Source organism: Leuresthes tenuis, unplaced genomic scaffold (assembly GCF_036924035.1).
Source record: "Leuresthes tenuis unplaced genomic scaffold, fLeuTen1.0.hap1 SCAF_12, whole genome shotgun sequence".
NCBI lineage: Eukaryota > Metazoa > Chordata > Actinopteri > Atheriniformes > Atherinopsidae > Leuresthes > Leuresthes tenuis.
In genome coordinates, this window is record NW_027325366.1 from 27,541,737 (window position 1) to 27,558,329 (window position 16,593).

The 16,593-nt window shown below is 38.9% G+C and overlaps 2 protein-coding genes across 2 annotated transcripts; one reads left to right on the top strand and one right to left on the bottom strand.

The window, feature by feature from the left end:
- Nucleotides 1–292: 292 nt before the first annotated feature.
- On the top strand, nt 293–3,346 carry cdk5r2b (cyclin dependent kinase 5, regulatory subunit 2b (p39)). Its single transcript, XM_072397718.1, has one exon. It carries the CDS (start codon nt 571–573, stop codon nt 1,456–1,458), a length of 888 nt encoding a protein of 295 aa, XP_072253819.1. The 5' UTR covers nt 293–570; the 3' UTR covers nt 1,459–3,346.
- A 7,924-nt stretch (nt 3,347–11,270) lies between these two features.
- Nucleotides 11,271–15,504, bottom strand: fev (FEV transcription factor, ETS family member). The gene is made up of 5 exons (XM_072396823.1): nt 15,456–15,504; nt 15,297–15,369; nt 14,927–14,964; nt 14,710–14,781; nt 11,271–13,034 (listed from the first exon to the last, which is right to left on the bottom strand). Exons 1-5 carry the CDS (start codon nt 15,502–15,504, stop codon nt 12,493–12,495), a joined length of 774 nt encoding a protein of 257 aa, XP_072252924.1. The 3' UTR covers nt 11,271–12,492.
- Nucleotides 15,505–16,593: the final 1,089 nt, after the last annotated feature.

Below are 16,593 nucleotides of genomic sequence, written 5' to 3' on the forward strand. Positions count from 1 at the left end.
TATGATACAGGTCATCAATTGAAATTTAAATAAACACTAGAATTACCAATAGGGCTTCACCATCATTCATCAATGTTAGTCGTTAAACAGGAGAAGAAGGAAACAGTTTGAATTTTAAATGGCATTAATTTCCCAAAGTAACTAGTGAGAAAAATAGCACTTCACCTTATCATGTACGTGTCGCAGTCTATCAATGGCAACTGAGACCTAAAAACAACACCCTTAGTGATTGGATCATTGATTAGTTCTCTTATTGGATGGCTCGGCTGCCAGTCAAGGTCTTCGCTGTTGGTTTGTCTAAACCCAGGGTTTACGCATAGCGACTAATCTCCGTCCAGGTTACAGTCACACAGGATTTGTGTCGCAGCGTTTCCACACTAAGAGAGCATCTGCCTGGATATATTTTAATTCAACGGGCAAAGGCAAAACCTTCCTTCGCCAAGTGAGTAAATGTGTGAATGGAGTTTCAGTCGTCGTGACTGCTGTTCGCCGCCTCTCACCCTGCAGAAGATTCTGAGCTGAACTTGCTGCAACAGCATCCATACCACGGCAGCTCTCTCCTTAGCAGACATGGGTACCGTCCTCTCTATATCTCCCGCCTCAAAAAAGGCATCTATTATGGACGCTGAGGCCGCAGGAGAAGTACACAAAAACGACAAGAGCCTGAAGCGGCACTCGATGTTTGTGTCTCTCTCCTGGAAGAAGCTGGTAGCCAATTCGGCCAAGAAGAGCGCCAAGAAAGTGACCCCGAAGCCGCTGTCCACCCGCGAGCTCCCGTCCAGCCAGGTGGCTCAGCTCAACAGCGAAAACATCAGGAAAACGCACCAAACCGAGGAGAAGAAACCCAAAGCGCCCATTCCAGTCCCGGTGCCCACCGTGCCCACACAAAACAGCGAGGTTTCGATCCAAAACGGGAGGCTTTCCACTGTCCAGAAGCAACCCAGCAGCGTATCTCTGGTGTCGCCCAGGCGGATAGTCATCCAGGCGTCAACTGGAGAGCTGCTTCGTTGTTTGGGGGACTTCATGTGCCGCAGGTGTTTTAAATTAAAAGAGTTAAGCAGTGGAGAGGTGATCCTCTGGTTCCGAAACATTGACCGGACTCTTTTGATCCAGGGTTGGCAGGACATTGGCTTCATCACGCCGGCCAACGTGGTGTTCGTCTACCTGCTGTGCCAAGACACGATAACGGACAGCATTGACAGCCAGGCTGAGCTGCAGGGCACCTTTCAGACTTGCCTCTACCTCGCATACTCCTACATGGGCAATGAGATCTCATACCCACTCAAGCCGTTCATGATCGAGTCGAACAAGGACGTTTTCTGGGAGACGTCGCTCCAGATCATCGACAGCATGAGTGCCAAAATGCTGCAGTTGAACGCAGACCCGCACTTTTTCACCGAGGTCTTCCAGGACCTGAAAAACCAACGCGATGTCAGCGAGTCCACCCTGGACCGCTGACGCGGAAACGAACAAGACACTGGAGTATTTTAGAGATGAATGTAAAAAAGATGACTGCAAAATCACAGTAGCGTGGTTTTGAATAGCAAGGTCATCATTGAAAGGTTCTCGCGTCTGGGCTGAGTGTCTCTCATGATGTTACACTACTTAAGTATGGTGTTTAGGTTACAGTATAGGAAGTTTCAAACTTGCATGCCAATTGTACGTTGTCCTATTTTGTCCTTTCCCTTAGGTGACATGGGGATTGACTTCATTGTACACGTCCCTTTATAATAGACTCTTAGATCCCCTTTTCATACAAGATTAGCCTATGTTCTGAAAAAACCTGAATGGATGCTTTGAGGTGGAGTCAAAGACAGGACCAGAATAGATCAGTGAGTTGAGTTAAGGGGCGGAGCTGTCCGAGGTGCTGACCTGTGCAGCCATTCCCTCTTGTCTCCCTGCTGTTCGAGTGACTTTCTTTTCAACAGAGCCAGGTATAGCTTTGGAGGACTACAATCAGCCCAGTCAACTTTCGACACATAAGCCTTGAAAGTACAGGTAGCATATTGTGCTTTTTAAACAGTAAGCTGGTAGATACACTGTTCAACAGGCAAGAGATGGCAAGGCGCACTGGTGAATATAACTGTAAATATTCATGTATGGGCAACAGCGGTATGAGACTACACATATCATCTGTAAACTCTGTCTAGATGTTAAAAGTCTCACCTTCAAAAGGCAAACAAGCAAACAAAAAAAAAACACCATGCTGGGGATCTTTTAATAGCTGGTTGGTATATAACTGTTTTCAGCTCTTCTTATGTTATAGAAACCACCAAATATGTCATAACAGAAATCTCATTTTGCAATTCCAACTGTAGTAACATACCTGTACAGTAAGTATGTTTCAAGCTGAACATGGGGGGTAGATATTCAAAATTAGAGAAAGAGAGTGTCTCCACCTCTGGAAAGTATTCGGGTGCACTAAGGGGGCCTATAGATGGCCATACAGCAAGGTAGTCAACCCAAGGCATCTTTTGTGTTTTGCTTTTCAATACATGTTGGCCACTGTGGTGTACTGCTCTGCAACACATTGCAGTGGTCAGCTGGAGGCTGAATGTGTAGTTTTTCACAAGATTATTTTATTTTTATCTTCTATGTGCCAACTATAAAATGACCTGAAATCATATGGTTTACATGTACATGTCCGTATTTAATTTCCCTTCACTTGTTTTGAAGGTGGCTGTATAAGACGTAGTTCAAGCATCTCAAACACAAATCAAACAGAGCTTAATGGTCAAATTACTTTTTTGCGCTCGACTGTAAATGTGCCCTGGGCCTCAATTTGCTGGCTTAGGCTCACTTTCAGTTGAGTTAATTTAGGATTCTTCAAAATGTAAATATGTAATTGGGGAAATCTCATTAGTGAGTGACAGACGACTATCATTTTGCACATGTCATTGCAGTATGTATAAGCTAAAGGTGTTTTGACTCTGAAACCAAACTCACAGGGTAAACTTGTGTATCGAGTCTCATGGACCCTCCGACAGATTATTGTGATGTGCTGTGAATCCGTTGCTTGAAAGTGAATAATGATGCTGCTATTTTGCACAGCTGTGAACAAACTGTTGATGTTTTGCACAGTGGTATAACATAATGGTGATGTGCCAGTGTTTCCTCTCAAGCACTGGAGTGTTTGCCATTAAGTTTAGTTACTGTCACCAGCTCTCGCTTTAGAATGATCATCTGTGAACCGAATCTTTTGTACAGTCCATTTTATGTCATGCTGTATGGAAAGTGATGTTTAGGTGTGTGTGCTGTCTGAGGTGTCACGCCACAGATGCATTCACTCTTTCTACATGTTGGTAAAAGGTCAATACAGTAATTGTTTAATGTGACCATAATGTAATAAAACCAAACTAAAGTAGAATATCATGTCTCTCCTGCATTTATATTGTCTTAAAGTTTCTGTAAGTAATCTAATTGTGTGTGCACACGCGTGTAGTCCGTGTTTATATGTGTCTTGCAGTTTGTTGAACGAGTAATTAACTGCACACCTTCTTATCTACGCACAACACCCACTAATCCTCAATTCGCTATGAACCCTTGAGACACAGTTATGCAATAGAAATAAGTCCATGGCGAATATGCTTACTGGAAAGTGTTGCCATAGGTTGCTAAGAGACTGTAACTCATGAGAATTCGTTGGTTGCCATGAAACTAGAAGTCATGCGTTAGAGGTATTGTTACATGAAAAGTTTTACTTTTTTTTAGACATAATAAGATTTAGGGGTGTTTACATAATCAGATACATATGTAAATCTGAACCAAATAGCTGTTACATCCCATAATATGTTGGAATTGATGCTGGTTTGTAGATTGAGGACATCAAAGGATGCTGACACACATAAAGGATATTTTTGGTACCCTGTCTTTGTGTCCTGGCTTCACTATGAGGCCGTGTACTTAAATGGGAACAAAGGCATCCTAGAATTAAAAGAGGGAACCTTCACACTTCTGTCTTTATGCAGTCATTTTCTTGTCTGATCTCGCGTGGCATTTTTTGTGTTTTTACAGATCTACATATAGCATGATATTAGGAACTTTCAGCAGCCTCCATTACTTCAGATCAGGGACATATTGATGATTTACTGGATGACTGAACAGAGCTGCATTGATAAGGATTTCCTCTTAGTTTTATGAATAAGCCACATGGGCTTGGAGGGTTCTTTCGTGTGATTGGTTAGAATCTGCTGCAGTCTCAGAGCTGTCTGTGGCTCGCTTGCTCTCCCCCTCTCGTCTTACAAGGACACACAGTGTCTATTTACAGAGCAAAAACTGTGAAAAGCAGACAGAAAATGAGAAAAGGTAAGACATTTGTGACAGAAAAGAAGCAGAAGAGGAATTGTTTGAAGGATAGATAGAGGTAGAGAAGCTGCAAAAAGATTAAAAAGGGGGGAGATGAAAACAGAATCATGGAATACAGGTTTCAAATTCAATGCTGTTATTGATGTCCAATTTCAGTCTGACGGTAAGAAAAAATGCAACCTCAAATCTCAATCATTTTAGGGGAACATAATCAAATCAAGAATTTTAAAAATGAAACTTGTCTGCAGCTAAATATTTCCTCCTGAAATATGATATTGCTCACTGCAGCGTGTTGTGTGAAATACAACCATTTTAAACTTCCATGGGATATAAGAAGTACATTTTCCCTTTGATCTATGAGATCAAGCAGTTCAGTGAAACAGGTTGACTTCATGGTAGAATCCTGCAGCAGCATTATGTAACCCACATAAGACCTGCGAACCAAAACTGTGTTGTGAGCCTTTTTTGGTTATTAAGATTCAACCCAGGTCTCCTGCATATCTGTCTGCCAGCCTGCTCCCTGCATTCTCCTCGACTGCGTCTCTATAGTAACGGGTAGGTAAGTGAATGGGAACTGTGCAAAGTGAGCTGTGTAGGGGTCCGCGTGGGCTGAACCACTGCGCAACACATACACACTGCAGTGATCAATAGAAGATGTACACACAGTGTAAGACAACATCTGTTGTTGCAGGCATGTTTCTGACTCCTCCACATTCAACCACTCTGTCATTTCTGAGTTGTCCCAGCTCTAGAGTTGCTGTGGCCGTTAGAAGTAAAATGTAACTAAATATATTTACTCTGTATTTGTATATACTTTAGTCATTTGCTTCCTTGCCTTTTTTTTCTGCTCTTCTTCCACATTATTCAGTACATGTATATGACATAGTTACTGGTGAATATACAGGTCAAATATTTTGCACAAAATAAAAAAAGACATGTAAAGATCTTGATATAGTATATCATGTTTTGTTGTAAAAATATTGTAAAAAAAATTCGTATAATACTTTATAATACTTAATTTGATAATTGTTTAGAACTATTGAGATGTAATTTTTTTCTCTATTTTCAGAATCACAACCACAAAAGTAATCAGTCAGCTTAAAAAATGACTAAAAGGTTAATCCATAATCAAAAAGTAATAATCTGCAGAGAGATACAATAGTTTAAAGTGGACTCCACTTCAACCAACTCAAAATCGTGCTTGCATTAATACATGAGTAACAATATTCTGCAAAAGGTTAACAGTCACAGGGGAACAATTTTAACATTGGTTGGCTGCCCCCTTTTCCTCTTCTTCTTCTTCTACTTCTTCGTTGTCTTCTTCTTCTTAATACATAAAACATAGAAAAATTAAACTTATGATAACCTTCCAAATAGCTGCTACTAATCCAAACCTTAAATATGAGATGCTGTGTGTCAAGTTGGAATAGAGACTCACATGCCTCGGATGCTGAAAAAACTTGCCGTATGATATCTAATATGTTGTACATTGTATTTATAAACCTAATATACAAACCCAATTTCCATAAAGGCATATTTTTGTTTGTTTAGATCATCATTTAACAAGCAATGGGAGTTATCTTATATGTCATCACTGATCAGTTCCAATGAATATAAACAGATCTAGAATTTTATGCCAAATTTTTCCTAAAAATTAGAGACAGGCAGATAAAGACAGAAAAGTTAACAAAATATAAAAAGTAAACCTGTTCTGGATTATTGTTTAATCAACAGATTAATTTTTGACATACAAGGGTGACAGCATTGAGTATAGAAGGAGTATTTGCCAAAATCTCAGTATTTTCAAGCAAGGAGCAGTCATGGCTCAACCACTTTCTGCTAAACTTGTTCAGAGAGTCATCAATAAGTTAAAAAAGAAATTAAGTAAAATTGTAAAAAAAAAATCAAAAATGTCTTTCAACATCTACAGTTCATCATGTTGTGAAAAGATTCGGGTGGTCTGAGGACATCGAAGTGCATAATGGTCAAGGATGGAACCACAGCTGGGTGTGTGTGAGCTTTGAGCGCCCCAGGCAGAGCTCTATAAGAAACCACCAGACCACCGTGATCCATATCACTACATGGGCCTGGGAGCTCCATTTTCACTCAGCACAGTCCACTAAATACAGTGGAGTTTGTCAGTGAAGACACTGAGAGTAATTTCCTCTATATTATTTATCTGTTGATGAACAAATTACAGATCTGAGTTTTTGTTACATGTTAGAAAACTTCCCTGTTTGGGGGGTTGGTACTTATATCTAAGTAAGATTTTATCTGAGACATTTTAATTTGTATTTAGGAACTTTTTTCTCAGATATACTTCCTCTACCACCAGTGACAGACCAGGAGAATGGCAATAAAAATAAATTACATGTGTTTTTACTTGGTTACACTCACCAACACACAGGACACATGTTAAATAGTTTCCTCAGGTCCATCTATCTTATAAAGGGATTTTCTTTTAGGAATTATCATCCTGTTTGTTTCATTGGAAAAATCTAAACCAGCTCTTTTAACACAGTTGGGGATTATGTCTATTCTGCTGTCCGATGACATAACCACCCGCCTAATCACTTTAACTAGATTACACCACTGTTAAGATACAGCAAGAGGCACTCAGTCTCCATTACTACCCTGCAGGCATATCAAGCAGAGAAAACCAACTTGGTCACAAAGTCTCAATTGATTTCATCATTTGGTTTATTTAGGAGGGATTTGAGTAATTTGTGTCCCTTATAAGTTTGTGTTATAAAGCGATATAGTGCTGTCCAAGTAACATCTTTGTAATCAAAGTTCTTACATGTTATGTAATACAATTTCTTAATTTATCACACACCCACACTATGTTTGTAGCTATGCTATCTTCTGTATAAGTGATTAATTTCACACTGTGCAAATCAGCATGGTGTTTTTTACATTTAGTTTCCTTTAACAGCCAGAATCCAACTCTAGGTTTTGAAGTGGAGAGGTGCTTCACTCCCAGGTCTTTATTCAAGACTCACAAATTAGCATTTCAAGAGAACCATTACTGGTTTTCTGTGCTCAGGCTTTAATAGCCCATTTACAACACTTTGGGCACTTATTTTATTCTAATTTTCATTACTGCAAACTGCAGTGAATAAATTCATTTAACAGTGAGTTTTGTCAATTCTGGGCTTTTTCTCAAAGATTAAAGACCCAAAATCCTCAGTAGCCGTTAATACCTGAAACGCAACATTGCTTTGGCAGAGCTTATTAAGTTACACTGCCTTGACTAAGAATTTTTATCCCCACTAAATTCATGCCCTTCGATAAATATCTTATTGAACATTTTTCATTATTACAGACATAATAGATATAGTCTTATTATAAATGCATGACATTATGGGAACTTTAGGAGGATTTATTAACCAAAAATCCAAGTCTGTGTCCTAACAAGTCCAAATAGAGTATGGAGATCTTTGTTGCTCTTCCCTTGCTCTTTGAGTGTCTCACTTTACTTTGCTTCTCTTTCTCTCACCCTCTTATTCTCTTAGTCTATTTCAGTACCATGTAGGTGTGTTGTTCTAAATACACTGAGCCTTTATAACCACTCTCTGGCTGGTTGGATGACTCACTGACTGTAATACTTTACACAAAGAAACACAAGGCCCACTGACTATCTTCCTGGTAATGCACTGCAGTGTTTAGAGAAACCTGGTTATTTACTGAGCTGTGACTCATCCAAACCTGTCGATATATAATTAACTTTTATGCAAATTTGATTTTACATTTTTTTTTCTTAAGATGACATCTCTAATCCTTAAAAAAGAACAGTCAGTTAAGAATAGAAAGTACATCATTGTTCAATTCAAGAACAAAACAATGCAAGACTCTGATGAATGGTAACACATGATATATTATATTGACTCTTCAAAAAAACTCAAAATGCAGAAGAAGTGCCAGAAAAACCAAGTCTGCCCTAAATCAAAATGTTAAGATGTTTGGCCATAACACAGCTCCACAATCAGTGAAGACCAAACACATTATGTCATCACAAAAATCTCATACTATTAAGCATGATGGTGGAGGGCTAATGATTAGGGATTGATTTGCAGCCACAAAACCTGGTCACCTTGCACTCATTGAGTCAACCACAAACTGCTCTGTTTACCAAAGTATTAGAGTCAAATGTGAGCCCATCTATCTAACAACTAATGGCTGACAGCCAATGACTACTGGCTGAAACTGGGACATGCAAACAATTAATGATTCAAAACATTTTTTTTTAATCTAATCAATCCACACACACATCTCTCCATTTGCAGGGCAGTTGTCTGCCAATCAGAGGGTTATGGTTCAATTCTGGTTTCCCTGGACTACATGTTGAAGTGTCTTTGGGCATGACACTAAACCCCACATCGCCTACCAATGTGTCTATCAGTGAATGTGTGTGAAAGAGAAAAAAATGTGTGTGATAGAGAAAAAAATGCACTATGTAGCTTGTAAAATTGTATAGACTAAGACGTGCTGTATGAGTTTGTGTGTGAATGGGTTAATGTGCCTTGTAGTGCCAAAGTGCTTTGAATTGTTAACTAGACTAGAAAATCACTATATAAGTAGAGTAATTTTATCATATACGTTGATAAACACAAAACAGCTATTTACAGCAGAGCAGAGAAGGCCATAGAATGATGTTACCATTGCCATGTTTGACTATAGGTATGGTGGCCTATTAAAGAGGTGATAATCAGTGACTCTGATAACTTTCCTTCTCTTGGTGTTGAGAGTCATTTAGTTGCGTTCTGGTTAATTCCTAATAAGCTTTGTTGCACGTAATGCTTTGTTTCATTCTACCACAAAGCATGGAGGAATGCCACACCGATCCTTCTGCAACATTCTCACACAAAGAAACTGTGGACCTCATTCGTAGTGACGATTAGCTTGCTGGCTGTGTGCCTGATGGAGACTCTGTCCCTGATTGCCCAGTTTGGTTAAACAACCAAATCGGGGAAATCTCTTGGTGGTTTTACACTTAAAACTCCAATTAAATGGAGGCTGCTGTGCTAATGGTGACTTTACATGCTACTGTGTTGTTCCACTGTTTTCTTCATTCTTAATATTTTCCCAAAACCAAGAATGGTTTCTACTTTGTCATTACTGAGAATTGTGAGTAGACTTATGGGGTAAAATAAATGTATATCGAATTCATTTTAAGATGAATAACAAACAAGAAAAAGTTGACTGTTCTTTGCATGTTTATTGTAGGTGCTGTTAAGTAACATACTGTATAAGTAGCTGCTAACAATGCTTGTTTCTTCTTGTTTTTCTCCTTCTCATCCTTTTGTGTTTATTTATTGCTCCTTGGTCCTCTGCGTTCACATGGTTAATCCAGTGGCTCACAGGAAAACACCCACCTAGTTTGTTATGCAAGAGAAGGGATGAAGCTCAACAACAACACGCCAACAGATTAGAGGCAGAAAGGAGAGAGCGGCGACTGCAAATTTGTAGAAGTGGTTAAATATTTCTCTGTGTTGTTATTAGAAGCATAAACTTTAATGTGAATCGTACACCTGGAATACACACCCCTTGTTCTGTGTGTGCATGTGTGTGGGAGTGTGTGTGTTTTAAAGGACCTGGACTAGGGAGAGTTAGATTCAGTTGTCAGTAGCGACCCCATGTCTTTCCTATTGATATGCAGGACACACACACAAACACTGCTGTGTATGAGTGATCCGCTCTCTCTGCACACACACACACAAACTTGTTTTTCTATCCTTATAGTGATTCACCATTGACATAACACATTCCCTTACCCCTTAGCCTAACCAAATCCATCATGATAAAATACCTAAACTTAACCTTTTCTCTAAACCTAACCTTAACCTAATTCAAACATTGACCATAAAGAAAAGAAGGTTTGACTATCTTTTAACATGTTGGCCCCATCAAACCTGTTAGACCCCAAAAATATAGAGGGCACAAAGGTTCTGGACCTCACAAACACTGAAAAACAAGAATACAAACAGCACTTTCTGAATCTTTGATTTACCTGTCTGCATTACTGTTTAGTGGTAAAGATGTAGGTACTGATAAAGCTTTACAAGTTATAATGTCACATCACAAATACAGTTCAAATCCCAGGAAATCCATATTTCATTCAGTCAGTACATGCTTTACATGCAAGTGAAACTGTCACAAAATGAGACAAGGAGCTAATTTTGCAACATACAAATGCCTCCATGTTCTATGTTGAACCCAGTTATGTAAACAGAGTTGTGAGGTCAGAAGAATCGTGGCGCCACCACATGGTTGGCAAGTGTTAGTGTTACTAAGTGTTTTATCCCTCATCTGTTGAACACTACATTTTAAACTGATGGCAAATTACCATCTCATCAAATGCACTAAACATGAATTTGATATTTGTACAAAAAATATGTAAATTTATTGTACTTATAGGGCAATTACACATCTGTATTACTATATGAAAACATATTCTAACATATTCTACATATAATGTTTAGCAATGTGCTGAATAATCCAAATAGAGCCAAGAAGTTAGAATATTAAATTGAGTATCATTGTCATAGTTTGCATTTTATTCCTGGGGCAGTAACTGCCATCCCTGAATAATGCTACTACTCATTCTAGAGCAATTATCTCTTACATTATATGTTACATTTGAGAGCACCTTGATGTCAAATGCTCATATGGAGGGCTGGCTCATTGCTGTTCAGTGTGGATCAGTAGGATAAATCACCAAAACTCATCCACCGATTGGTTATAGGGCCAAAGAAGCCAAATACCTTCTGTAGTAACTATTTACCTCAATTTTGTGAACATACCAGTTGTTACTTTTTCTTCTTTGCCCATGTCATTAACATTATTATCCATTTTTTTAATCTAATCTTGTAGACCGCATCATCAACATGAATTTTAATCAAAATTTAGAAGGAAAAGGACATGCAATTCAAGCACACACTGGGGAAAAAAGATGTATTCACAAGTCTGATTTATTGATTTAATTAGTTCCATTATTTTTACAATCGTTTACGCCACAGTATGGTGCTGTGTAACTGGATGCTCTCTAATTCACTAATTCACTCAAAGCAATGGAAGCGTAAGCCCGTCTCTGTCCTGTAGTATTTACAAAGTTCTTTATCCTATTTCACACAAAACAAAACATATCCATGTGCCTTTGCACTTTACGCTAACCAGCTTTGATTTTCTCGCAAAATTGTTCCTTACAACAATAATTACAGACGACTCCTCTCATGTCAGATGAGTTACTATAAGTGAATATCCTGTCCGTTTCAGAACCACGAGATGGCGTCAGTAGTCCAATAATCGTTTGAAAATTTGCTCCAAAACTGATGCAAATCCATTCTCCAAAGATAGTTTACATGTCAAAGCTCAGTGAAGGGTGGACAGAGAAAGCAAGTGAGCAAAGAGGGATGACTGAAGGGTTGAAGGGTCTTCCTTTATTTTATATGAAATAAAACACACACACACACACATCTTCTGACCTGGTCTCTCGCATGGATACGTTTGTTGATTTGTTTTATTCAGTTTCAGAAATTGTTGCTGAAATTGTAAAATTCTAAATTTGGGATTTTTATGGATTGATTTTGTATTTTTAGAAATTCCATGTGTCAAAGTTCGAACCACTGTGCGTAAAAGCACAGATGGTCCTCTTGGTGGGATCCGGCAAGTGAAATATGTTGACGAAGTTTGAATTAAATCGGAACAAGCACGTTCCTTTTTCAGTTTCTACACAGTTTCTACACATTTTCGCACGTCCCGCTTTCTTACAAGCAGTTGCAACTTATTGATGCGCAAAGTTCTAACGGAAGAAAACTATGGGGAAAATGTTATGTTTGGTTTTAGGACACACCTTTTTTGTACACGTGTATAGACACATACAAGCATACACGTCGCAAGCAAATACAGGTAGGAGTTAGATCTCTTAGAATTTCGTTGAGCCGTCTTCAAATAAATGTTTACTTTCGTAACGTGTCTGTTTCACTATTTGCCATAAGGCCGGGATGGAAATGTCACAATCACAAGTTGAATAAACTGCTACAGCAGCCTGTTGGAAAAGTTTTATGGAAAAAAAAAAACTTTAGTCTACGCCAGTTTTAGTTTAAACCACATTTTTGTCTGCAAACCAAAACTGGTCTCTTCTTTGTGGTCTCTATTTCCCAGTTTGTCTAAGATACGCCGTAAAAGTCAATTATAGTGGTTATTGATGTTGCTCAGGCTGTTGATGTTGTTGACACAGCTGATGTGAGATGGGGACACTGTGCTGAAGGGCCCCGGAGGCTGGAGGTTGTGGCTGTGATACAGAGCCGCCGGGGGGGACCCTGGCCAGTAGGAGAAACCTGAGGGCCCGACGCCGGGAGCCACGAGGTTTAGTTTGGAAATCCCAGTGAAGGGAAGCGGGGAGAAGTTCCCCTGAAATTTATAGATGGCCTGCTCGGTGGTAGACGGTTGGCAAACTTGCGCCAAGCCATGGAAATCAAACTTGTAGGCGTATCTCTTGCCATGGACTTTGGTCATGATGTTTTTGTCGTAGTAGTAGCGCAGCGCCCTGCTCAGTTTGTCGTAGTTCATGTTGGGTTTGCTTTTGCGTTCGCCCCAGCGCCGGGCCACCTCGTCCGGGTCGATGAGCTTGAACTCTCCATTGGTACCCTCCCAGGCGATGCATGACACGTTGGTGCTGTCAGAGAGAAGCTCCAGCAGGAACTGCCAGAGCTGGATCTGCCCACTCCCTGAACGGGGAGAATAAAAAAAATCGTGCAGATGCATGAGATAAGACAAAAAATTACTAATTTATTAATCAATTTAACATTCAGGGGTAGCTTTTTCTTTCTTTTTTTTTTGGTGTAAAAATTGATCAACGTTTTGTGAAATGATACAGCTAGAGATTATTTGATTCATTACACGTCTTTTAACGGGATTGTTTCTCTTTCAAGCATATCAGATAAAAGTCAAGAACATAAAGTCAACGTTTAAAAACCAGAGCAGGTCTGTATTATCCTTGATAGCCATTGTTAAGATTTAGGGTATCATCCAAGTTTCTAACTGTTCTTGAATCTTTTTCATTCACACACATCAATTTACTGAAATTGAAATATATATATATATATATATATATATATATATTTCAATTTCAGTTCATAACTGGTTCAAAAAGATATTGTTATCGAGTGTCTTTTTTTGTCAGTGATCATTGTTTACGTTGATCTTCCTTTCTTTCTTATCTTCCTTTCTTTTCATTGTCTCCCAGATGTTATGGATGCTGTTATTTCAGATACATAGCTCCACAACAAATAAACAAACAAACAAAGAGGCCAAAATAAAGGGATAAATATACACAAGTGTAAATAAATACAGACATATTTACATTAATAAACATATAGTGGTCATAGTTCATGCGCTTCCTAAAGCAAGAAGAATGCCTTGTTCCACTTGGCCCAATGATTATTTTATATATATATATATATAAATGCAAATGATATAAACCTGCAGCTTACATTTTTCCATTTTGGGAACTTAAACAAAATTCTAAATACGCGAACTAAAGCGTTTCCATTTTGTATCCGTATAGCTGCACCACATACGGGCTGTAGAAATAGGGCAAGACCTACCCTAAAAAAAACCCTCATATTTCAACATCATCTTTGCACGTGTGACATTTGCGTGCAAACGTATGTGGTTGTGCATATAATTCACAGCACAGCAGGAGCATATATCATCATCACCAGCAGCACATGAATCATTCTCGATGATATGACCCAAATATTGTTCTATATTTGCACATTTAACATTCAGTCTGTTAAACAGAATGGAGGATATTTTGGCTTCAGGCTCTCCTAATTGGCACAAACAACACGACCCAACAACACGAAACATAATGTCACAGTGCACACCATGACTTACGCAGACTCTTAGCAGTTACTGTAAATCAGCTTGTAAACAGATAAAATGACCAAATCATCAGCACACAAAAGGCGATTTGTAGGATCCTCCATCATACTTTGAGATAAAAAAATCGATTGAAGGTTGGATTCTAAAGTTTATCATAAAATATCGCAATTTGTAGACATTTGGGGTTCAACGGCGATGTCTCTATAACAATCGGGGTTACACAGAAATAAAGTAAAAAATAGTTAATAACAAATCTTTGCAGCGTTATATTAAGCATAATATTTGCTCGTCTCTAATAGACCATTTAATTACTTTGTGAATTATTTCTGATGCATCTTACATAGCGAGTTTATCTGGGAGATTATTCTCAGCTATATCTTATTTCTCAATTTGTTTATTTTCAGTGTTTGAATTTTAAAGGTACCAAATGCCGTGCTGGGATAAAGAGAGACTTCTTCAATGCAAAAATTATCCAATTGACAGGCTGATAAATATCACCCAGGGACATTCTCTTACCTTTTTGCACTCCTGTGTTTATTGGACCCCAAGACGACCCTTTACTTTCTTTCAACAGATTTTCTGTTGGATCTGAAATGAAAACAGATAAATCGTCAGCATCATGAATAGGCATTATGCAAAAATCTATTCAAGTTATTGCTAAATGATTCCTGGGACACACAGGCCTTTATTGTTGCATGCATTGTTTTTTTTATAAAGGCCTATCATGATTTACTCTGCTTTTGTTGGGGTAAAATATACGTCCAGAATTTTCTTCAGATGTCGTCTATCAACACTCCTCCATGTTTATAGATAAGTTGAACACGTAAAGGAAAAAAATGTATTTCAAAATAGTATTTCTTTTCATTTTCATATAGAAAAAGAAATCATACGGGGGAGAAAAGCCCCACTTGTTATAAAATGCTATTAAACTAATAAATCCTACTATTGGCTTTGAATTAAATGTTTAAATTCTCAAATCGATTAAAATCCTAAATGTATCCTGCAGCAGGCTGAGTCCAATAGGTGAAGCGTGTCGTCTATGCGGTCCCCCTGTTCAAGAAGCCAGGAAACGCGTCCAGGAAAAAGGATTTCCGATTTCCGACAAAAGAGCAGACGGGCTTTCAGATTGAAAAGGCTCAACAACGCTGTGCCCTGGAAACGGAGCATCATCACCCGCTGAACACCGACAAGCAGCAATATTTAAAAAAAAGACTTTTCGAACAGACAGTTTCTCTGATTCCTAACGGAACAAAATGACGAACCTGAGAGATACATGTTGAACATGAGGTTTCCTCCGCAGTCCTGCCTCATTGTGTTCAGATGCTCAGAAAGGGTTGGATTTCATTTCGTTGGTGGCGCGGGGAAAGATTTTTATTAAACTTTATCTCATAACTGTGATCTGGAATAAATGCGGGTGGACAGATTGAAGTTTCCAGGCAACTGTCACTGGCCCCCATCTCTGAGACAATATTCAGACAGCAATTTCCCCTGGTGCATTGCTTTAATTAAAAGAGCAATTTACCTCTGTCAGCCCGCCTGGTGCCCACAATAAAAAGAGGCCGATAGAAATTCGGCCCTTATCAATCCGCCATCACAGTTTAATAAAGTTTCCGCGTTAAGATCTGAGTTTCTATGGTGAATTGAAGTGTTTGACATGGAAACCAGTTCAGATCCTCCTCACTTTTCCGCCTCTTTACCTCTAGGCAAACAAGAAAGGCCTATTTCATGTTGGAAAAGAATATTTACCTTGAAAAGCACGCTTGGGTGCGCACGAGAAAACAAGAACATGTCATCCCTGCTAACCTCCACCGTGTGGGTTTAAGGTTATATGGCTTCAATCTGAGGGTAATGAGGTCGTAACTTTAAAACCATGGCTTCTGATGCTCATTGACGCTATCATGTCGACTCCTACGTTTTTCTGCTTCTTCTGTTTTTCGAAGCCGATGACTGTGTGGAAACCCCATTAGCGTTATGGCTCTCTGCGTTAAACTCTGCTTATTTCAGATTTCGGGATGGATACAGTGTTCTTTCATATCTTAGCGCAGAGCAATCTACGCACCCTTTGGAGTAATTAATACTGTTTCCATTCTGGTCACTCGCTTGGCATCAATTTCCAATTCAGAGAGATATGCAGGACATTTCAACCAGTTTATTTGGGTGGAAATTCAGTGGACACACAAAAACACAAAACACTGGCTGGTTATGCAACACAACATGCATTTTAATTAGTTCTTCCTTTTATTGTGAAAACTGCAAGTATGGCATACACATCATAGAAAAAAAATCTGTTGATCTAAAGCAAACATTTGTTGGATGCTATCAGTCTTTCTATCCCCATCCTATCTCTTTCATGCGAGAGCAGTCTCACCAGTTCAAGGCCGAGAACACGTTTCATGAAGC